The 23,157-nt window shown below is 42.3% G+C and overlaps 1 protein-coding gene across 7 annotated transcripts in view; it reads right to left on the bottom strand.

Moving 5' to 3' along the window:
- PPFIA2 (PTPRF interacting protein alpha 2) overlaps positions 1 to 23,157 on the bottom strand; it is a 617,960-nt gene that overhangs the window by 120,001 nt on the left and 474,802 nt on the right. For all 7 annotated transcript variants that reach the window (XM_074941964.1, XM_074941966.1, XM_074941963.1 and 4 more), the window contains 3 exons: positions 15,603 to 15,824; positions 8,624 to 8,770; positions 5,443 to 5,577 (listed from right to left, as the gene is read on the bottom strand). In XM_074941964.1, the coding sequence (XP_074798065.1) occupies positions 5,443 to 5,577; positions 8,624 to 8,770; positions 15,603 to 15,824 (504 nt within the window). The remainder of the gene's footprint in view (positions 1 to 5,442; positions 5,578 to 8,623; positions 8,771 to 15,602; positions 15,825 to 23,157) is intronic.

Genomic DNA, 23,157 nt, shown 5'->3' with positions numbered 1-23,157 from the left:
ACTTGTGGCACCTTAGAGACTAACCAATTTATTTGAGCATAAGCTTTCGTGAGCTACAGTTCACTTTCATCTAAATTGGTTAGTCTCTAAGGTGCCACAAGTTCTCCTTTTCTTTTTGCGAATACAGACTAACACGGCTGTTACTCTGAAACCTGAGATATGATGGTCCTCCAATCCATCCCAGAAGGCCCCTGGGCCAGGAGCGGATTTACCATAAAACAAACAATGCAGTGGCCCCCAAAATACAGGACAAATCTCATCTGACAACCTGCCCCTGAGTCCTGGCCGGCGGCACAGCAGGGGTCAGACAGGCAGGCTGCCTGCATTCCATAGCCGGTGGCCCCATGCCACTCCTGGAAGCAGCCAGCTGCTGGCATGTCTCTGCACACCCTGGGCAGCACATGGAGACCTGCTGCCACTTTCCCCGCAAGAGGCTCATAGAGACGTACCAGCAGCAGGGCTAAGGCAGCTCCCTGTCCGCTCTGCCTCCCTCCCTCCATGCCGCTCCTGGAAGCAGCAAGCATGTCCCTGCGGCTCCTGGGTGTGTGTGTCTCTGCGTGCTGCCCCTGCCCCAAGCGCCGACTCTGCAGCTCCTATTGGCCAGGAACTGTAATGTAGTGCCCATCTTTAAAAAAGGGAAGAAGGAGAATCCTGGGAACTACAGGCCAGTCAGCCTCACCTCAGTCCCTGGAAAAATCATGGAGCAGGTCCTCAAGGAATCAATTCTCAAGCACTTAGAGGAGAGGAAAATGATCAGGAACAGTCAGCATGGATTCACCAAGGGCAAGTCATGCCTGACTAATCTAATTGCCTTCTATGATGAGATAACTGGCTCTGTGGATGAAGGAAAAGCAGTGGACGTGTTGTTCCTTGACTTTAGCAAAGCTTTTGACACGGTCTCCCACAGTATTCTTGCCAGCAAGTTAAAGAAGTATGGGCTGGATGAATGGACTATAAGGTGGATAGAAAACTGGCTAGATTGACGGGCTCAATGGGTAGTGATCAATGGTTCCATGTCTAGTTGGCAGCCGGTATCAAGTGGAGTGCCCCAAGGGTCGGTCCTGGGGCCGGTTTTGTTCAATATCTTCATAAATGATCCGGAGGATGGTGTGGATTGCACCCTTAGCAAGTTTGCAGATGACACTAAACTGGGAGGACAGGAAAATACGCTGAAGGGTAGGGATAGGATACAGAGGGACCTAGACAAATTGGAGGATTGGGCCAAAAGAAATCTGATGAGGTTCAACAAGGACAAGTGCAGAGTCCTGCACTTAGGACGGAAGAATCCAATGCACCGCTACAGACTAGGGACCGAATGGCTCGGCAGCAGTTCTGCAGAAAACGACCTAGGGGTTACAGTGGACGAGAAGCTGGATATGAGTTAACAGTGTGCCCTTGTTGCCAAGAAGGCCAATGGCATTTGGGGATCTATAAGTAGGGGCATTGCCAGCAGATCGAGGGACGTGATCGTTCCCCTCGATTCGACATTGGTGAGGCCTCATCTGGAGTACTGTGTCCAGTTTTGGGCCCCACACTACAAGAAGGATGTGGAAAAATTGGAAAGAGTCCAGCAAAGGGCAACAAAAATGATTAGGGGACTGGAACACATGAGTTATGAGGAGAGGCTGAGGGAACTGGGGATGTTTAGTCTATGAAAGAGAAGAATGAGGGGGGATTTGATAGCTGCTTTCAACTACCTGAAAGGGGGTTCCAAAGAGGATGGTTCTAGACTGTTCTCAGTGGTAGCAGATGACAGAACAAGGAGTAATGGTCTCAACTTGCAGTGCGGGAGATTTAGGTTGGATATTAGGAAAAACTTTAGGAGGGTGGTGAAACACTGGAATGCGTTACCTAGGGAGGTGGTGGAATCTCCTTCCTTAGAAGTTTTTAAGGTCAGGCTTGACAAAGCCCTGGCTGGGATGATTTAATTGGGGATTGGTCCTGCTTTGAGCAGGGGGTTGGACTAGATGACCTCTTGAGGTCCCTTCCAACCCTGATATTCTATGATTCTATGATTCACCAACCAAACACCAGGAAAGAATTCTCTGTAGTAACTCAGATCCAACCCTGTCTAACATCCCATCACAGGCCATTGGGCATATTTACCGCTAATAGTCAAAGATCAATTAATTGCCAAAATTAGGCTATCCCACATACCATCCCCTCCATAAACTTTTCAAGCTTAGTCTTGAAGCCAGATAAGTCTTTTGCCCCCACTGCTCCCCTTGGAAGGCTGTTCCAGAACTTCACTCCTCTGATGGTTAGAAATCTTTGCCTAATTTTAAGTCTAAACTTCCTGCTAGCCAGTTTATATCCATTTGTTCTTGTGTCCACATTGGTACTGAGCTTAAATAATTCCTCTCCCTCCCTGGTATTTATCCCTCTGATATATTTATAGAGAGCAATGATATCTCTTCCTATTATTTATAATATAGGAGGAGAATGAAGGAAAAAAAGAATGAAAAATGTGGGGGTGGGGGAGATAAGAGAGAATGTTCTTTTTCTTGGCTGGGTCCTTACGGGGGAGGGAGGAGGGCAAAAATGAAGCTGCGCACAGGGCCCCACTAACTCTAAATCCACCACTGCCCTGGGCACCTATTCCTGTGATCTGTCTTGATATCTGCCTGCACTCTGACCCCTGGCCGGTAGTGGACTATCAATCTGACTTTGCTCAGCATCCTATTTGCAGCTTACCGGCCTGCAATTTCTCCAACTTCATGCATTGCCAGTGTTCGATACAATAGAATGATGGCCACTATCAAGCCCCTGGAACAGTGAAACTCTTATTTAGATTATTTAGTCCAAATATCTTTGAAGAGTTTCTCTCTGGACAAAAAACTTGGATGAAGGCCATTTTGGATGAAACATCCATTCTGTTCATGGTCCTCTAATCACACCAAATAAAAAATTGTGAACAAGGCACAAGAAAATGTATGTCTTAGTATGTTTATGATCAGAATAATGACTATATTGCACTGAAGTATACTGAGTATCCTGCATGACTGAGATGAGATATTCTTCTCACAACATTAAATGTTTGTTCAGGAAAAAAAATGGTGGCAACAAAAGACATGCTTGAGGATGAAGAAAAACTACTGATGCCTAAAATATTGGAGAATTTATAAAAGAAAATTTCATCTTAAATATAAAGCAATATTCTGCTAAGGGCATTAAAATGTCAGGTCATCTGCTGAATAAATCACAGGCGGACAACTTAAAGCGGAGAAGGGTGCCTCGGTTACGTGTACCATACTTTTTACAAAATGCTGTAATGTTTGTTCATTATTTTACGCAGCTTCCTTTTTGTTGAATCTTCTTTTTTCCAGCATTTCCCAGTTCCCTTTCAGATTCCCAACCCATATGCCTAAAGTGGACAGCACAAAATCTTGATTATTGAATACTGATTTTGTCTTAATGAGGTAAAAGAAATTATGTTCTATTTCCTTCTTGACTAAATTACACAACGGTCAGGGTAACCCTATAAGCCACCCAGGCACTGAATCATAGAATATCAGAGTTGGAAGGGACCTCAGGAGGTCATCTAGTCCAACCCCCTGCTCAAAGCAGGACCAATCCCCAATTAAATCATCCCAGCCAGGGCTTTGTCAAGCCTGACCTTAAAAACTTCTAAGGAAGGAGATTCCACCACCTCCCTAAATAACACATTCCAGTGTTTCACCACCCTCCTAGTGAAAAAGTTTTACCTAATATCCAATCTAAATCTCCCCCACTGCAACTTGAGACCATTACTCCTTGTTCTGTCATCTGCTACCACTGAGAACAGTCTAGAACCATCCTCTTTGGAACCCCCTTTCAGGTAGTTGAAAGCAGCTATCAAATCCCCCCTCATTCTTCTCTTTCGTAGACTAAACATCCCCAGTTCCCTCAGCCTCTCCTCATAACTCATGTGTTCCAGTCCCCTAATCATTTTTGTTGCCCTCCGCCGGACTCTTTCCAATTTTTCCACATCCTTCTTGTAGTGTGGGGCCCAAAACTGGACACAGTACTCCAGATGAGGCCTCACCAATGTCGAATCGAGGGGAACGATCACGTCCCAAAATGCCATTGGCCTTCTTGGCAACAAGGGCACACTGTTAACTCATATCCAGCTTCTCGTCCACTGTAACCCCTAGGTCGTTTTCTGCAGAACTGCTGCCGAGCCATTCGGTCCCTAGTCTGTAGCGGTGCATTGGATTCTTCCGTCCTAAGTGCAGGACTCTGCACTTGTCCTTGTTGAACCTCATCAGATTTCTTTTGGCCCAATCCTCCAATTTGTCTAGGTCCCTCTGTATCCTATCCCTACCCTCCAGCGTATTTTCCTGTCCTCCCAGTTTAGTGTCATCTGCAAACTTGCTGAGGGTGCAATCCACACCATCCTCCAGATCATTTATGAAGATATTGAACAAAACCTGATAAAGACCCGATAAAAAGGGACAAATACAAAGTCTTTTTTAGAATTCTGTTAAAATATGAAAATTAGTTGCCAAATAAAATTAGTACAGTGTTCTGTAGTGACAGAGAAAGGAAAATTCAAATAAATCAAAATGATGTGTAACATACTGTGCTGTATGGAGTTTTTCATTTTCATCCGACTATAAATATGAAGGATTAAAGATTTTATGAGAATTACAACATGTCCTAATGAAGTTGAAAATACTTTGAACTACACTATAGCATTAACTGCATGCACATCTGCAAAATGTGGTAGAGAGCAATACATGAATTTTGCATAATTTAAAACATACTTTTGTCTTATTGTTTTTCTTCACGAAAGCTGTTGTACAATAAATTGTTAACAGAGAAACCAGACTGTCTTTGGTCCCTTTAGGGCTTTATATTTTTCCTTGTGATTTATCAATTGTAGTCCACAAAGAATCAATTAAAGAAAATCAATATTCAAGATGGCTTTGTTTATGTCACACACCACTAATCCCAAAAGCCAGTAAGAAAATTTTTGTAATTTTGTGTCATTTATTGTGGTGAAAATGATTATTGTGTCTCTCCTAATTAATGTGGTATAAATAACATTATGGAAAAATGATTTACTAGCTTGATTTTTTTGAGTTAAAGGGGAAATGTTTATTTATTTGAAAGCTAAATGGGTTAACAAATTTGTTGGAAATCCATGACATCTTTTTAAATATAATGTAATCTAAAGTAAGAGTAGTTACTGCACCTGCCAATAAAGACTGTGAGAAATACAGCCAACGCATGTGGTATCAAATTATACCAATGGCATTAATAAAGCCAGGGTAATATTACTTATGTTACATAATTAACATTTGCTTACCGTGCATCTACACAGCATATTTTCCCCGCATTTCTTATGAGGTTGAAATGAAGTCCTTTTTTGTTATGGTTGTTGTAGGGAGGAATACAGAATGTATTAAACCAAAGTTAAACCAAACATTTCTGAAATGAACCTATTTCTCAGTGCAGTACCTTCGTCAGTGCTGCAATTCTCTGAGCCAGTTCAGCCTCCACTTCAGGCAAGGTCTCAGCCTTCCGCATTGTCTGTTGCAGCTTCTGTTCAGCGAGCTCAAGACGTTCTTGCAGCTGTCTGTTTTTTTCTTCCATCTGAAACCCAGAGATGAAAACAGAAAATATAAAAAGGCAGAATTAAGAAATGACTGCAATTCTGAGGTGGGCACTCCAACTGGGTTCAGACACAGATACTCTCCAGCTTGCAAGAGAGTTTGTGAAAAGGATTAATCCAAGTATGGAACTGTGCGGGCCTTTTATTCTATGACTGATATGAGGACTAAGGATATCATATCAAGGCCAAGTAAAGAAGTTGCAATCTGTAAAGTATGAAGATGAACAAACATTCCTTTCCCTCTGATCTGTGCGCTATTAGTGCCAGCAAAGGGAAAACAGACAGCGCTTGTGCCAGTAAAATCAGAGTTTTGAAAGCCACAGATACAAACATCGTCTCTACTGCAAAACCGAGAGCATAAGAGACTGGGGAGAAATACATGTTTTAGAAGGATACATTTGCTAAAAAATTGTTGAAACAAATTGATGCCAATAACATACCACTAGTGTGATGATGAAATCAGCACCGGTTATGCATCCAAGGACATCCATTATCAGTTCCTGGCAGCTATTTGCTTAATGCTACACAGTTAATTTTTTGTTGTGAATTTACAGTTAAATCTTGTTTTATGTAAATGGAATTACTGAACCTTTGATAATCAATGAAAGAGAAGTACAGAGAGGGAAAAAAAGGGTGGGCCTTTCAGTTTTCTTTTGATAAGTAGGGTATTTCCTGCCCTATGAAACATACAAAGTGAATATGATTCCACTTAGTATTAATTGTCCCCTTCCAATGACTTTAGGGTGGGACTAACAAGAGCATGTTGTAAATATTGTAATCTTTTGTAGTGGTATTTTAATCCTCTGACTGGTAATAAGGTTTAAAATGTATTTTGTTGATGTTGCAATGCTGCAAATGTATTCTAAGCCTGCTTTTATGTAGCACAATTATCAGTACTTACTATTCTCTGTCGGCAATTTATGCATATTGTAAAACCACTTAAATTGCTAATAAAAAACTAACAGCTGATATAGGTATCTTGCGCTTTCATCTATTGTTCTTACGGTTAAAGAGGAAAATTAATGACAGTCTTCAAGCAACTTTCAAAATAGAACCCAAAAAGTTTTGGTTTTGATCTTTTCATTCTCATTAATTAACATAAATATTTTTATTTTAATGGGGTTTCACTCAATTAGAGGACAATTTAGTTAGCAAGGTATTCTCAAAGTGCCTTATGATGGGGGGAGCTCTTTTTTATTTTTGCATTATATATTGTTTACAGATAAGACATTTGAAAAATTAAAGAATAAACCTTTGTTGTCTATTAAGGGAGAGAAAGAAACTCACTTCTCCAAAATTTAAACAATATACATAGTTCTGCATTACAGTTTTCTATCCATATCGTAATCCTTACCTGAAACTATAAGCAATGTCCTCCATTCACCTGATCCATTGGTCAGACAAAGGACTCGATTCTCTGTTGCCCTGTGGCCCCTTTATAGCACTACCGCTGTGTAAATGGGCCTTAAAGGTAGCAGATCTCTCTTGTACCTCATTTCCCACCCTAGCATGGCTAGTTGAATAGTTCTGGGGAGAGAGATAGCTCAGTGGTTTGAGCATTGGCCTGCTAAACCCAGGGTTGTGAGTTCAATCCTTGAGGGGGGCCATTTAGGGATCTGGGGCAAAAATTGGTGATTGGCCCTGCTTCAAGCAGGGGGTTGGACTAGATGACCTCCTGAGGTCCCTTCCAACCCTAACCCTCTGTGATTCTAAGCCAGCCACCATTACAGAATCTGATGTGCTGGGAATTCGCAGGAGAACAAGGATTGGGGCAGAGCTTCACTGCACCAACTGACTTTCATCTGCTGAAGCATATGTAAGAGCAACTCTGAGGCTGCTCTAATTTATACCGGAAGGCAATGCCATTTTTGCCCCCACCCCTTCCCCAACCACCCTATGCAGTGTGTATTTCAGCCACAAAGGAGAATCAGAGCCAAAGTTTTTGTTGTTTCACAAATTTAATCACAAATGACCTAGTTGGCACATAACTAGGATTATTCTGTCAAACTCAAATCACTTTGAGTTTGACAGACTACAACCAGAAGCAATTTGAGGGTTCTGGTACTCAAAAGTACTTGTGCCTGCTCTCCTGTATAGCACCCGATGACAACAAATATTGATATATAATAATTAATAATGCCTCACAGCACCCCTGTGAGGTATCTACACAAATTTTACAGAAATTTAAATCCTGTGCCTGTGAGGTTAAAACCAACTAACTCAAGGTTGTACTGAGCCAGCGAAAGAATCAGGAATAGAACCCGTAAGTTCTGACTTCCAGTCTCCTGACTGAACTAGTAGAAAACTTCCCTTCCTATAGGATAAACAAACCCTAAGGATTCTAAAAGCTTTTTTTTAGCTCTAGAATCCATAAATTTTTTTTAGGTCTAGAATCCAGTTCTAAATGATGGGCTTTGGAGTCCCCTATTTCAACTGTGGACTTCAGGTTTTGCAACAATCGCAGAAAAAAATATGACATGAAAGAAAACTATCTCATCCTTGTAAACCTTTTTAAAAAGAAGATACATGGATGACACAATTATCTGTGTAATCCATGCATTATTAAAATATTTTCATTTATTAAAACCCATTTTCTGCAAATGACCAGTATTTGGTGGAATAATCTTTCTTTTAAAATATATCATTTTTATTCACATTTATGTGACCAACGATATCCAAGTAAACATGGGGAACAAACTGATCATTGTTTGCTTAGCTCACGTGATTTGATGTGCACTGGTGCAGGACACCACAGGGATACATAACTCAGCACAGATACCTCACAGAGCTGAGCGGACAAATTGGTTTTGCTATTTACGATTCTGGTAGCTAATGTGAACCTTACAGACTTTGACCTGACTGATTTTCTTAAAGGCAATTTTGTCCATGCTCTGTTATGGTTGATTTAGAATGAGAAACTTGGCCTACTTTAATAGAAACCTCCTACCACAACTTCAGGACTCTTTTTTTTTTCTTTCGTGTTAACTTTAAATCTGCATGAAGAGAGCTGCTCCGCAGATACTGAACCTGACGCAAGATGGCCTCCTTATTTGCCAGCTCATTTTCCAGTTTATCATTCATGTCATGTATGGAGGTGGATTCCCTCTGTGCACTGAGATACCGCTTCTCAAGGGTAGTGATTCTTTCTTCCATATCTTCTTTCTGTGCCATAGCCTAAAATGAAAAAAACATGTATTTCAAATGTCATTTAGTTTAGATGTCTGCTTAATGTTCGTGTTAACAGTAGACAGAGCTGCAAAAAATATGCAGAGGAAGTGATTTTCCTATTTTCTGTAGGGAGCATTTTTTCCCCTTTGGATTAATAAGTCTTCATATAAATAAACCACCTAAAAATGTCTATAGCAGAATTTAATGCCACCCAATAACATAGTTAAATATATAGTTCAGAAAAACATTCAGGGAAAACTGAAGATTTCTCAACTTGTCTTTTTTTTCCTAGTTATCTGCATTTTGGTATGTGTGATACATATAACAAAGAACCCAACATCAGCTTGCTTACTTTTTAAATAACTGCAGACATGAAGACAAAGGAAAAGAATCCACTTCCTATATCAAATCTGAACATCTATAGCAGTACTATAAAAGTTATATGCCGCTGATCAAGAAAGCTGATGTGCTTTAATATATTGTAAGTCTATTACAAGAGGAGGTGATAAAGGCCAATACTGAAATCCACAGCACTGGGGTCCAGAACTGGCTAACTTGACTCATTGTGAATCCAAACCCTTTCCTACTGTGAGTATTTAGTGTTATCAATCAAACCTAATTCTTTAATTTGCCAGGAGAAGAGTGTGTGTGGGAGGTCATAAATACTAAGGCTGCATGAAGCCTTCAGAATCAGTAGAGATATTGTTTGCAAATGGAGTCCTGTAGATTAAGTTCATAAAGGCTGGCATTGAGCTAATCCCTGCATATTTACATGAAGGTTTGAGTTGAATGAATTCAAATCTCCAAATGGAACCTCATTTCTTCTACAGTCAAGCTCTTTCTACCACAAGACACATCTCCCACCCACAGGCTTGTCTCCTTGTCTCCTCTCTGATGTATACAGAGAAAGGGAAGGTAGGGAATATACCATCCCAGTGAGCCTCCCACAATCAGAGTCCAGCAGAAGGGGCCTGGAGCCAGGACTCCAACAATTTCCTTGGGGGGCACTCCTAAAAAGGTTTTCTGAAAGACAGGCTGCAGCCCACACATACCAAACAACTGCGATTATTGAAAAAAAAGAAAGGTGTGATTGAGCATAAGGAATGAGAAACATGCCACAAACCCTAACATGCAGTTACAAGAAAACCTCAGGAGCTGTGTAGCTATTGTTCTGTAACCACAGTGATTAAGGTAGACTCATCTCCTGTACTCAGTAAAGCCAATGGCTGGTAGCTGAACCAGGATGTTTGCTGTTTCGGCTGCTCTCTGATGCATGTACTGTAAGATCTTTGGGACATGGACTATAATTTACTGTATTATATAGTGCCTAGCACAATGGAGCTCCGACCTTGGCTAAGGCATCTTGGTGAAACTGCAATGTAAGTGAAATAATAACTGAACAAACAAATAAATAAATAATACAGTACACTCCCGTTTATCCAAAACCCTATTATCCAGACCTCTTTGCATTATCTGAATTCCTTCCTTGTCCCCGGAGCACAGACTGCTGGCCAAGACTCTGCTCTGCCCCACCAGGCCTGCAGCGTCCCACCAGCACCTTGCGCCTGCTGAGATCAGGTGTCACTGGCCCTGCAGCAGCCCTGGGAGCCCTTTGCAGCCCCGCTGTCACAAGAGAGAGTGAGTGGGCAGAGCAGAGACTCCTGGCCAGGTTTGCGAGGAGGAGGATGAGCCCCCGGCAGCAGGGGCGGCCATCCTACCAACTGAACGGCTCCCACCCTCTTGATTATTGGAACAAAATCAGCGTGACCCCCCCACACACACACATGCTATTCAGAAAGTCGGGAGTACACTGTACTCTTGCGAAGATCCTTTCAGGTTTGAATAGGCAGTAGTCTGTAGCAGGTGACTTCCTTAAAGAGCCATTTGGGTAGGGAAAAAATAGCCTCTGATGCTCCTCCTCAAAGATGAGGAAGTGTGGAGGGGACACAGAAAGGAAAGGAGCAGAAGGGAGTCAGAACTAGAGCTGACTAGAAGACGACAATTCCATTTTGTGGCAAATTTTGTGGTTTTGAAATTTGTTTTTGTTCTGCATTTGGGTGTGTATGTGGGTGGCCATTAGGGAACCGGCGTGGGATGTGGGAGTGACAAGTTGAAGTCCCTTCTCTGCCTGAGTGGGAATGGAAAACTCTGCTGTAAATTAGGTAGAAGAGAGTTTTAATCTCAGATTGCTTTGAATGAGGGAGCCTTGAAACTGGGTCGCCCACATCATGGGCCAGCACCCTAGCCATTGCTCTAGCTCATTTCGTGCAAGGTTTTGACTTTGACAAAACATCATATTTCACCAAAATTTAATTTAGTTGTAAATATAGTTGTTGTGCCATGAACTGTTTTTCTGATTCAAACATTTTGACCAACTCTAACAGGGCCATTGTGTTTGCCAGGAATATCCTGGGGAGACAAAGGGACCTGTTGTGGGCAACCCAGTTAGGGCAAAAGACTCAGATGTCAACAATTCTGATTTTATTGACCTCTTTGTGATATTTGTTCTTTTCCTCAAGTCCCAGCTATTGCAGTTGTGTAAATACTTGAGAATCTGAAGGTTTTTTAAAAAAATAAGTTTCTAGTCCTTATGTTTGCTGAGAAAAACATGAAAATATGAAGCATAAAAGCAGGGAAAAACAAGACGACAAATAAAAAGAACCAAGCTGTACAACATGGTTTTAAAATACCATGATTTCTAAGTCAGTCTGATGATTTTGGGGAGGCTGACTCAAGAGTTTTAAATGCTCAGGGTTGGCAATACTGGAAGAGAAGCCTTGCAAGAAGGAAGAAGCTGCTGCTGAAATCATTTTCCCTGCAGGTTCACTGGGATGTTGCCCGCTCATGCCAACCCTCACACTGAGCACTTCTTTAAGGCACCTCCGACAGCTGCTTCCTTTCTCTTACTACCCACTGACAACTGATGGCATTTTCAAAGCAAAGCATAAAGGGGCCTGTGAAGAGATTGCTTTCTTGTCATCTAAAGAGAGGAGCAAATGGATAATACAGGGTGAGAAGGGCAGAGCTGATGCAGAAAGTAGTGGGATAGAGTAATAATGTTCCACATTTTGTATTTCAAAACAGCTATTCCCTTTGAAGCAAAATATGTTGACCACTAAAGAGTGGAATCCCTTGATATTTGATTTTGCCTTTTATTCATTGGCTTCACTGATTCACATAACAGAACTGATTTTCAAGCTGCAGGTACAACGTCTACATTTATGCTAGATGTTCAAAAGTCAAAAAGAAACAGCTTCTCTCTATCAACTATGAATGCTAAAACAGTTTCTATAAATACTCACAGTAAACAGCAATCAGAAAAGGAAGGAAACAATAGAAAGGTTCAATTATATCACAGGTAGAAGGCCTGTGTATACCTTGGATACACTAAAATGAAATATATATATATATATGTTCCAGTAGTTTTCTTACATACTGACTTGAAGTATAAAAAATCCTGTAATTTACAGTGAATGGGAAAATGTCTCTCAAACCACATGGCTCTTATCTCTCTTGGTTATGCCAATAGTGAATTCACCAGCATGAGATGCAAGATTTCCCAATAAGAAACTTCCAGATGTAGCACTTTTTAATTTTTTCTTCGGATTGTGACTGCATTACCTGTATCTTATTATTATTTATTATTATTATTATTATTATTTATACTACAGCCATGCCTAGGAGCCCTAATCACAGACCAAGAACCCACAGAACAAAAGGACAGCCTTGAGACAGAAGACAACAGATGGATACAGACAGATAGATGGGGAGTACAAGGAAACAATGAAACAACACTTGTCAGAATGATGAGCTGTGGTCACTGAACATCAGCAGCCTGATGGTTGACAAATATTTTGTAGACATCATGGCAAAGAAAAGTGTTAAGGAACGATTTCAAGGAGGATAATGAGATAGCTTTGTGGATGTTTACGGGGAGCTCCTCCTAAGCGTGGGGCATTAGGGGAGCTGGGGTGAAAAAATTAAGAATTCTATTTTAGCCATATTGAGTTTGAGCTGAGAGCTAGATGTCCAAGGGTGGAGCCCTATGGAACCCCACAGAAAGTTAAACAGGGGACATGAGAAGGATCCTCTGGAGGACATATTTAAGAAGCAATTAGAGAGGTACGAAGAGAACCAGAAGAGGACAGAATCATGGAAGCCACATGAGGACAAGAAGGAGAGCATGATTGACTGTGTCAAAGTGGCTGATGTGTCAAGGAGGATGAGGATGGAGTACTGGTTCTAAGCTTTGATTAGGAAGCGGTCCATTAGAGACTCTGGTGAGAATAGTTTCTTACAATACATTGTTACTCACATTGTCATCGCAATGGATAAATGTTTACAAGAATTATTTACACAAAATCCCCAAATTAAAACATTATCAAGGTTGCAAAGTCAGGCACTCAAAAGCTAGGAAATGACAGAATTCAGGTTGCATATAAAACTTCCATTTGCTTCCCCCCGCTTTGTGTGTATGCATAATAATTAGGGCTCCATGTCTGACTCAAAGGTCACGGAAGTCATGGATTCCGTGACTTTCCACGACCTTCGTGACTTCTGCAGTGGCCAATGTGGCTGACCCCAGGGATGCATCTGAAGAAGTGGTTTTTTAACCACAAAAGCTTATGCCCAAATAAATCTGTTAAGTCTTTAAGGTGCCACCGGACGCCTTGTTGTTTTTATGGATACAGACTAACATGGCTACCCCCGATATATGATAATTGCATCAGTAAACAGAGTATCGGGGATCAAAACGGTCAAATTCTGAAGCTCTTAGCAATGTTTTATTCAGGCCTTACTCAGGCAAAATTCCCTCTGAGGTTAATGAGAGTTTTGGCTGACTAAGGACGGAGTCAAAATGAGTAAACACTTTAGGATTTGGCCCAATATGTAACTCAATCAGAGGAGTACAATGGTGACATACAACAGATTCTGTGCTACTGTGAAACGACAGAAACATTTTAACATGTTACCTTGGAGTTTATCTCTCCCTATTTCAAAGTGAAATGGCGAGCCACAAATACGATGAACTACCCAGAAAATGACTAACTGTACAGAATTAACATGTATGAATCAGGAATAAAAAATAAGTCCTAAATACACTGATAAGTTGTGGTATAGTCTCCTCTCAATGCAATATATATAACTGGAAGATTATGCAATATATAATTAATATGCAATACGCATAATTATTGGAAGACTAAGGGTGAAATCTTGACCCCATTAAAGTCAACGGGGGTTTGCCATTGATTTCTGTGGGGTCAGGATTTCATTTTAAGGTTTCTATTAGACTCAGAAATATATGTCAATGCATTTCACTGCCTGCAGAGAATTGTTTTAGCTTCAAAATCTTGTCTGGTTTTAAGAAGCATTTAAATGTTGATGCATTATCTTGGCACATTGAGATTACTTATTAATAAATATATTCTGCTACTCTTCATGTTGTGTATACTTTACTTTCTAAGTTGTCTCACTGAAATAAGTGGGATTACTTAAAGTGTAAGGTACTATGCAACCTAAGTAAAGGTGGCATAATCTGGACCTAAAACAAAGGTTAAACCAAACAACTAGAATATCCTTTTTTTGACTGTTAAAAGAAAATAAAGTTATATTTTTTTCTTACATAAATAATGAATTTAGTTAAAACATCTTTTGATATTTCTACTTTCCACATAGGTGGAGGAGAGGAAAAAACCCTTATCCTAAGTGTAACAAACCAGTCTACTCTATTTATCACTGCATACTTCAGTCACTGCATTGGAAAGTGTTTCTTCTGCTGTCCAATTAGATCACACAAGCAGGTACCTTTATATCTGTTTGGAAAAAATATATATTAGCAAAGTTGGCTTTTGATAGTTTAGTCCAATTTGATTCTATTTCTGTAAATTAATGTTTGGGTTTTAGAGTAAAAAGGACAGGCTGTAGGTTGAAGCATGTGTGTTTGAACATTGGCACACTGTTACAGCTAGAAAGGAAGCTGGCAGATGGGACTCAAGATGTCCAGAAGACCATGAATGTTTCACTGGAGAGGGGAGAAAGAAGTTGAGAAAGGGAATGTCAGAGAGCACAGATGAGGAAAGGAAGCAGCTGGGGACAAGGACCTAGGGAGATATCAGAGTGGCATAATGAGACAATATAATTTCTTAAACTGTATAAAACATGTTTTAATTTGAGATTTTAAAAGAGATTGAGAAACACAGAAAGGCTGTGTCATGGAGCTGGAGCTGCAAAGGAGCAGTCTCTTGCATGAAGAGTGGCAAGAACATGTGGGGAAAGAGAGAGAAAAGGACTATGAGATAGGAAGAAAATTCCATGAAGGATTTTGAAAACAGAGAAGGCAATTTTGACAGATTCTGAATTGAATGGCCAGACAGTTGTACGTGCTTGAGGGTGGGAAGTAAAGTGATTTTTCCTCTTTGCATATTTTTGAGAAGATACGCAGCAGATTCAGTGCAAATCTGAGCCTGGAGACATGATATCATCTGGAAAGCTATAAAAGAGGGGGTCATAAATATATGAGGAGAGGAGATAAGGAGCAGGGACGAATATTTCAGTGGAGGGGATGTCCGACATGTATGGGAATTTGTAGAGGAGGAAACAGATTTATTGAGAGGAGACACACACTTTTGTTTTTGTGAATGATATTTTGTAAAAAGATTTCTAATAATTTTGGGTGCTTTTTGTTTTTTAAAGATTAAACTTTGTGTAACATACTTCCAAGATTTCTGTCAGTGCTAACCTTGATTGCCATGTTGAGTTACCCAGTTTGGCTCACGTCAAATACCCTATGCACAGCTTGTTGAAAAGTTTGAGGTGAACGTGTGGTGAACCATCTTACCTCTCTAATGTCCCTTTGATATTTACTGTTCATTTCTTCTGTTTTAATTAGATCCTTCCTGGCAGTCTCTGCTTCCTGCTCTACCTCCCCCACTCGGGAAGATAGTGCAGCCAAACGTTCCTTCATTTGTGCCATTTCATAATTTTGCTTTTCGAGCAGTTCCTGTAGTTCAACAACTTGACTGGCTTCATCATTTGAGTCTATAGAGCCATTTGATAGGCGCTGCAGGGAGAGAAACAACAGTATTCATCCATTATTTATCATATAATGTAGAAACTGCCTGAAGCATTTTTTAAACAAATCTGTCAGCAATTAAAAGACAAAATATTACAGGCATTTTAAGTGTAAATAACATGAGATTCAGCGATACTAGTAAACAAAGGAAATAGAAGATATGTGCCCTGTTAAACTGTGCATTAGTTGTGTTTTAGAGTAACTGGGTGTGTAAATTGTGGTTATTTATGCACTGGGTCTTTTTTACAGGAAGTTGGCGCTATTCAATAGAATTCAACCTTCAGAGCAAGGAATCTCCATCAGGAGAGATGGAATTTTAAGACTTTAGTATTGTATATACAAATGATAAGGAAGAAATGTAAACATGAATGATCAACTGTGTTTGGCACTGACACCTGAAGGACATGTGGAACTTCAGAACTCTGAAGTCCCTGCCTCCCAACCCTCTACTCAGCCAGCCAGATCACATTGCTAAAATTCACCAGAGAGCACACAAAATCTGCAGATGCACAGCAGCCCTCCAATGGCCCGTTCGTCTGGACAACTATAATGTTGAAAGTATGCACAGAACAAGCAACAAGGCTCCACCGTGTATATAAAATTAATCAATGAAGTTTGGGATGGCTCCCAAGAATCATCTCCCTAATCCCCAATCCCTAACAGAATGGTATGCTTATGGTGGACAGATATCTATTATGTTTGGGTGGAGTTGAGAAATATCATTCTGCAGGCTGATTCTGCTACTTTTTGTCCTCTCTTGAAGTCTCACTCCCAGTGTCTCTTCCTCCTCAGTGTTCATCTTCCCTGAAGTCTCTATTCAGCATCTCTTTTCACCCCTCTACCCAGCTAGGGTTGGCTGCTTCATATTTCTGCAACCCAGCTTCAGTGGGAAGGGAAACAATGAAGTAGCTGCTAAGTGTCTCCACAAAGAGAAGTGGGGGAGAGAAACAGCTAATGGGTTGCCGCAAGTTGCTGGAGTTCAATAGAGCAGCGCTATAAAAGCCACTTTACATTGTCCCAGGCTGTCCGAGTGGAGCACAGGGGTGTTGGTCTTCAAGGATGTTGTCCATTGTCCACTGAAGAGCCAAGTGTACACTACTGCATACATGGTGTATGTCTGGCTGTGCCCTGGATAGAATCCATACTTCTGCCCATTGCTGCTTCTGCATTACCAGCATCACTACATATTTATACAGTTATGTCTATTTACAAATTCAAAGAAAATCACTTTGTTTAATGATTTTAATTATATTCTTGCTCAACTCAGCTATCAAATAAACCCAGACCATATAGTTACACTAAGACCATCTGCATTTCTGTGGATGACTGAATAAGATTATTTTACACTAAAGATTCATTAGATTAAAACAGCTCAGCTCCAAAATTACTTTCCTGGTGATTTGTGTAATGCTTAAACTGTATGTTAATTACTGAAACACAGTTGATCTACTTTGGGATACTACTGACTAATGACAATCGTAGAAGTTGAAAATCTTATTTCCATTTGATTTTGTTGGACAGAATGATTTTAATTACAGCGTTTGCATACGATTACCATTCATATGCTGCAACTGCATAGGAAAATAAAAATACTACCTGGCCACAATATTAAACACATTACCACTGTCCTTTGTTCCAGTGTATGAACTTTATGTAATTTCTCCACTCATAGTTATTATAATGTTACTTTTAGGGCCTTATTTTTATTCAGTAATTTCAGCAATTTTGACAGATGGAGTAAGTCATAGACAGATGGACAAACTTTATCATGTGTTTACCTTGCCATATTATTCCCTAAATGGATTCAGATGAATTGAAGCTAAAATATAACTAAGCAACCATCCAATATGAAACATGAACACCATCCGGTCACTTGATTTATGTGACCAAAAACATAACAACTTCATCACCAGTAAACTTTAATTACTAACAAGTGTACATTCACCAGCAGTTTCTGTGAAAAATAATTGTGAAAGTGAAAAGAATAATTGCACCACTTTTCTTTGAGAGATTACAATAATTTTAAAAATAGAAATAAAGAAATCAATGATCTAAAAATGTTGAAGTAGATGACTAAGGGATAGATTTTTAAAGGTAGGTAAGTGCCTAACCCCCATTGATAACTCCCAGATATTTCATGGTTAAGTTGAGTCATTATAGTAAAAGGTTTCAGAGTAATAGCCGTGTTAGTCTGTATTCGTAAAAAGAAAAAAGAAAAGGAGTACTTGTGGCACCTTAGAGACTAACCAGTTTATTTGAGCATGAGCTTTCGTGAGCTACAGCTCACTTCATCGGATGCATAGCATATTGTGGAAACTGCAGAAGACATTATATACACACAGAGACCATGAAACAAAACTTCCTCCCACCCCACTGTCCTGCTCGTAACAGCTTATCTAAATTGATCATCAAGGAGGGCCATTTCCAGCACAAATCCAGGTTTTCTCTCCCTTCCCCCCCCCCCCCCCCCACAGACATACATACAAACTCACTCTCCTGCTGGTAATAGCCCATCCCTCTTTGAAACCTCTCTTTATAATGCGCATGATAATCAAGGTGGGTCATTTCCAGCACTAATCCAGGTTTTCTCACCACCACCACCACCCCCCCCACACACACACCCCTCCAAAAACCCCACACACAAACTCACTCTCCTGCTGGCAATAGCTCATCTTACAATGTGCACAGCAATAATCCAAGTTTAACCAGAAAGTCTTGGGGGGGGGTTTGTAGGAAAAAAACAAGGGGAGATAGGCTACCTTGCATAATGACTTAGCCACTCCCAGTCTCTATTCAAGCCCAAATTAATTGGATACTATTAATTTGGGCTTGAATAGAGACTGGGAGTGGCTAAGTCATTATGCAAGGTAGCCTATCTCCCCTTGTTTTTTTCCTACAACCCCCCCCCCCCCAAGACGTTCTGGTTAAACTTGGATTATTGCTGTGCACATTGTAAGATGAGCTATTGCCAGCAGGAGAGTGAGTTTGTGTGTGGGGTTTTTGGAGGGGTGTGTGTGTGTGGGGGGGGGGGGTGGTGGTGGTGAGAAAACCTGGATTAGTGCTGGAAATGACCCACCTTGATTATCATGCGCATTATAAAGAGAGGTTTCAAAGAGGGATGGGCTATTACCAGCAGGAGAGTGAGTTTGTATGTGTGTCTGTGGGGGGGGGGGAAGGGTGAGAAAACCTGGATTTGTGCTGGAAATGGCCCTCCTTGATGATCAATTTAGATAAGCTGTTACGAGCAGGACAGTGGGGTGGGAGGAAGTTTTGTTTCATGGTCTCTGTGTGTATATAATGTCTTCTGCAGTTTCCACAATATGCTATGCATCCAATGAAGTGAGCTGTAGCTCACGAAAGCTCATGCTCAAATAAACTGGTTAGTCTCTAAGGTGCCACAAGTACTCCTTTTCTTTTTTCATTATAGTAAAAGGTTATATGTCTTGATCAAAACTGGCTTGCAAGATACTTTTTCCTGTTGTTCAGCTCTGGTAAGAATTTGCTGAATGCAGTTAGTCGAAAACCAACATATTCATGTTCTCTTTTATTTCAATAAGTTGACATTCAAAGAAAGACATCTAGTGCCATTAATCATTGTTTTCTTTTAGAAACCACATGCAACACTGAAATAACAGTAATGGGTACTTACTTTCCCCTCTCACCATGCTACATGTTCTCCATCCCTCTGGTTCTCTCTCCACTGTCATCCAGACAACAACAACAACACCACCACACACACGGGGAGGAGGGTCTCTCTTGGTTAAAAATCAATACCTTTCTTAATACCAATATGAATAAATCATGTCTAGTTTGAGTGGTGTAACATGTACCTAGATCAGTTTTATGGTAGTTTCAATAAGGTATTTTTCATTAACTTGACCGTACAACTGGAATGTGTTAAAGGAACATTTTGATTGCTATGTACCAGTACATTTCAAGCCATCTGTCATTTACAAGAGACTTAGAACACACTGTAGTTTCACTCTGTCCCTCACCCAAAGGAAAGCAACATTTGGTTGTCAAGTCAACCAAGAGAAGAGAAGAGAGCCAATGACCAGTGACCAGATATTTTAGGACCTTTGTAGGGTTTGATCCAGCACCCATTGAAGTCAATGGAAGACTTCTGTCTTGGATCCCAGAACAAGTAAGTCAGACTTCTTAATATTTTTCTTCACTATTGGCTCAGTTATGAAGATCCATAGGTCATTGTGGAGATGGGAAGAAACAGAATAGCAGAAGTGATGTTAGTAGAGATTAACAAAGGAAAGACTGAAAGCCAAGCACAGAAACCAGGTGAAGTCTGAGGTGTGAGAGCAAAAGGAAACTGAGATCAAATCAAGAGAGGATAGGAGCTATGAGCTCAGAGGACATGATGAACATGAGACAGACAGACAGGCAAATAGGAGGTGCAAGGTAGGGAAAAATGGAAAGAGAGCCAAAAGAAATCTCCAAAGACCCTGTTTCCATCCTAAGCAGAGGTGCAGGTTCCAGGAAAGTTAATTTAAATAATATTTTAAAACAGCGTTTCTCAAACTGAGGTAAGTAGATCCTTGGGGGTCCCCCAGTGTACTCCAGAGGGGCTGCGAGCCCCACTGATTAACTCCTCCCCCCTCCCTACCTCATCTCCATCCTCCCCCTCCCTCCCAGTGCCTCCTTCACACCAGCTGTGCCCCAGCGTGAAGGAGGTGCTGGGAGAGAGGGGGAGGAGTGGGGACCCTGGGTCTGCGCCAGTCCCGGAAGCGGTCAGCATGTTCCTGAGGCCGGGGGCAGGGCCGGAGGGTCTCCATGCGCTGCCCCAAGCCCAAGCACCAACTCCGCAGCTCCCATTGGCTGGGAACTGCAGCCATTGGCCGAGAGCAGTGCACGGAGACCCCCTGGCCCACTGCCTAGGAGCCGCTGCCAGAGGGATGTGCCGGTCACTTTTGGGAGCCACCCAAGGTAGCGCCACCCCCCTCACCCTCTCCCGCACCCCAAACCCCAGCCCAGAGCCTGCACCCAAACTCCCTCTCAGAGCCCGCACCCCCTCCTGCACCCAAACTCCCTCCCACAGCTGCACCCCATCCTCCTGCCCCAGCCGTGAGCCCCCTCAAACACCCAAAATCCCTCCAACACCCAAACTCCCAGCCCAGAGCCCTCAGCCCACACCCCCTCCCACACCCAAATTCCCTCCCAGAACCCACACCCTTCACCCCCTCCTGCATCCAAACTCCCTCCCAGAGCCCGCACTCCCTCCTGCAACCCAACCCCCTGACCCAGCCTGGTGAAAGTGAGTGAGGGTGGGGGAGAGCAAGCGATGGAAGGAAGGGTGATGGAGTGAGTGGGGGCGTGGCATCAGGGAAGGGGGTGGACTAGGGGCATGGCCTCAGGAAGGGGCGGGGCAAGGGTTGAGCAGTGGGGCTTGGGGGTCCACAAAAATTTTAAATCAAACTGGGAGTCCTCAGGTTGCTAAAGTTTGAGAACCTCTGTTTTAAAATGTATTTTAGGTTCTGAAAACCTTTTGTACTTCAAATTATATGTATTGTATGCAGCAGGGGCTCTCAAACTGGGGGTCGGGACCCCTCAGGTGGTTGCAAGGTTATTGCATAGGGGGTCATGAGCTATCAGCCTCCACCCCAAACCCCACTTTGCCTCCAGCATTTATAATGGTGTTAAACAGGGGTGTATCATAGCCCCCTGTGCTCTTTAACATCTACTTTTCTTTCCTGATTCTTCATGCATTTAAAGACAGTAATGATGGCATTATCTTCGAACCGGACTAATTCCCTGCTAGATGGTTTACATCACAAGGTTTAGAGCGAAAACCAAGGTGAAAGAGCTAGGTTTTGAGAGATTTCCTATTTGTGCCTGATGTGGCCATGGTTGCTGTAGTGAGGTAGTGTGGGTCTCTGCTGCCCCAGGAGAGACGAGCCCCTCTGGACACCAGAGTGGGCAGAGCCAGAAAGCCCTGAGCCCGCCCCCAGAGGGTCAGGTGTGGCACAGGAAGTATAAAGACCCAACCCCAGAGCTCAGTGGGAGAGCAGCTACTGGGGAGACGCCTCCGGCCTACCTCCTGGTTGGGAAACCCCAGCGACCTGCGGTGGACCCAAGGGCTGGCCGAGCCTGCCCCAGGCCAGCTACCTGGAGGAGCTGCCGAGCCTGTTCCAGGCCAGCTACCCGGAGAGTTGCTGAGCCTGCCCTGTGCCACCTATCCTGAGGAACCCATGGTGCAGGACCCCCCTGAGGACACCACTCTGACCCAGGTACCTCAAGAGGGGGAGTCCGGAAGTAGCCCGGGGGCAGCTGACCCTAGTCTGGCTGCGACACTGCCAGAACCCATGTCAGGGTGTTGCGGCCAAGATCCCCACTGACACAGCAGTGGGTCTTCTGCTGCTGCTAGGGCCCCGGGCTGGGACACAGTGGAGTGGGAGTGCCTGCGTCCCCCCTGCCACCCAACTTGCAGGTGACAATCTCCCCCTCTCCCAGGCCTTCAGACGTAGGGCCTGGGCTCACTGTTTATATACTGTTATTGCTCAGCCCCTGAGGGCCTGAGCACCTGACTCACCATTGCCCCACCCTGACCTAGGGCCTGGGCTTATGACTAACTGTGTTTATTTCTTCCCTCACAGAGGAAGACCCTGCGGCCAGACTAGTTCACTAATAGGCCTCCTCCTGAACTTAGTGAGACAGTGGGGGGTCCCTGCCACTCCAGAGAGAGACTAACCCCAGCTAACCTCTCTACAGTTGCCCACAGTAAATCTTCTCTGCAAAATCTCTGGGCAGTTTTTCTGCATCATTTAACAAGTTTTGGTAGACAATTAGCTTCAAGAAGACTGTGATCGTATACCAAAGGGTGGAAGAACCAATGCCTCCCATTACTCTGGAGGGTAAATCTTTTGGTGTCATCGACAGCTTTTGCTTCTTGGGTTCTATGATCAGCAGGAAGCTTGACCTTCAGATTGAACTGTCTAACAGAATCAGAATTTCAGGCCATTACAGAAATGTGCATGGAATAACAGCAAACTATTGACTAAGGTGAAAATGTGAATCTGCAAGACTTGTGTGCTGTCATCCCTGCTTTATGTTTCAGAAATGTGGACTACATACGCTAGGCACTTCAGCAGACTGAACAGCTTCCATATGAGATGCCTGCACAAGGTTCTGAAAATAAAGTGCGAAGACAAAATACCAAACACAGAGGTGCAGGAGTGCACAGGACTGACACATTTAGAAACCACTATTAAGAAGAGGAGATTGCGATAGCTTGGTCATGTCAGAAGAACGGGAGGAGACCGTATCCCCAAAAATATTTTGTACAGAGAGATTCGTGACAGCTCCAGAAAGC

Source organism: Natator depressus, chromosome 1 (genome assembly GCF_965152275.1).
Source record: "Natator depressus isolate rNatDep1 chromosome 1, rNatDep2.hap1, whole genome shotgun sequence".
Lineage (NCBI taxonomy): Eukaryota > Metazoa > Chordata > Testudines > Cheloniidae > Natator > Natator depressus.
The sequence above is the reverse complement of the archived record's forward strand: the minus strand, read 5'-3'. Positions and strand labels throughout refer to the sequence as shown.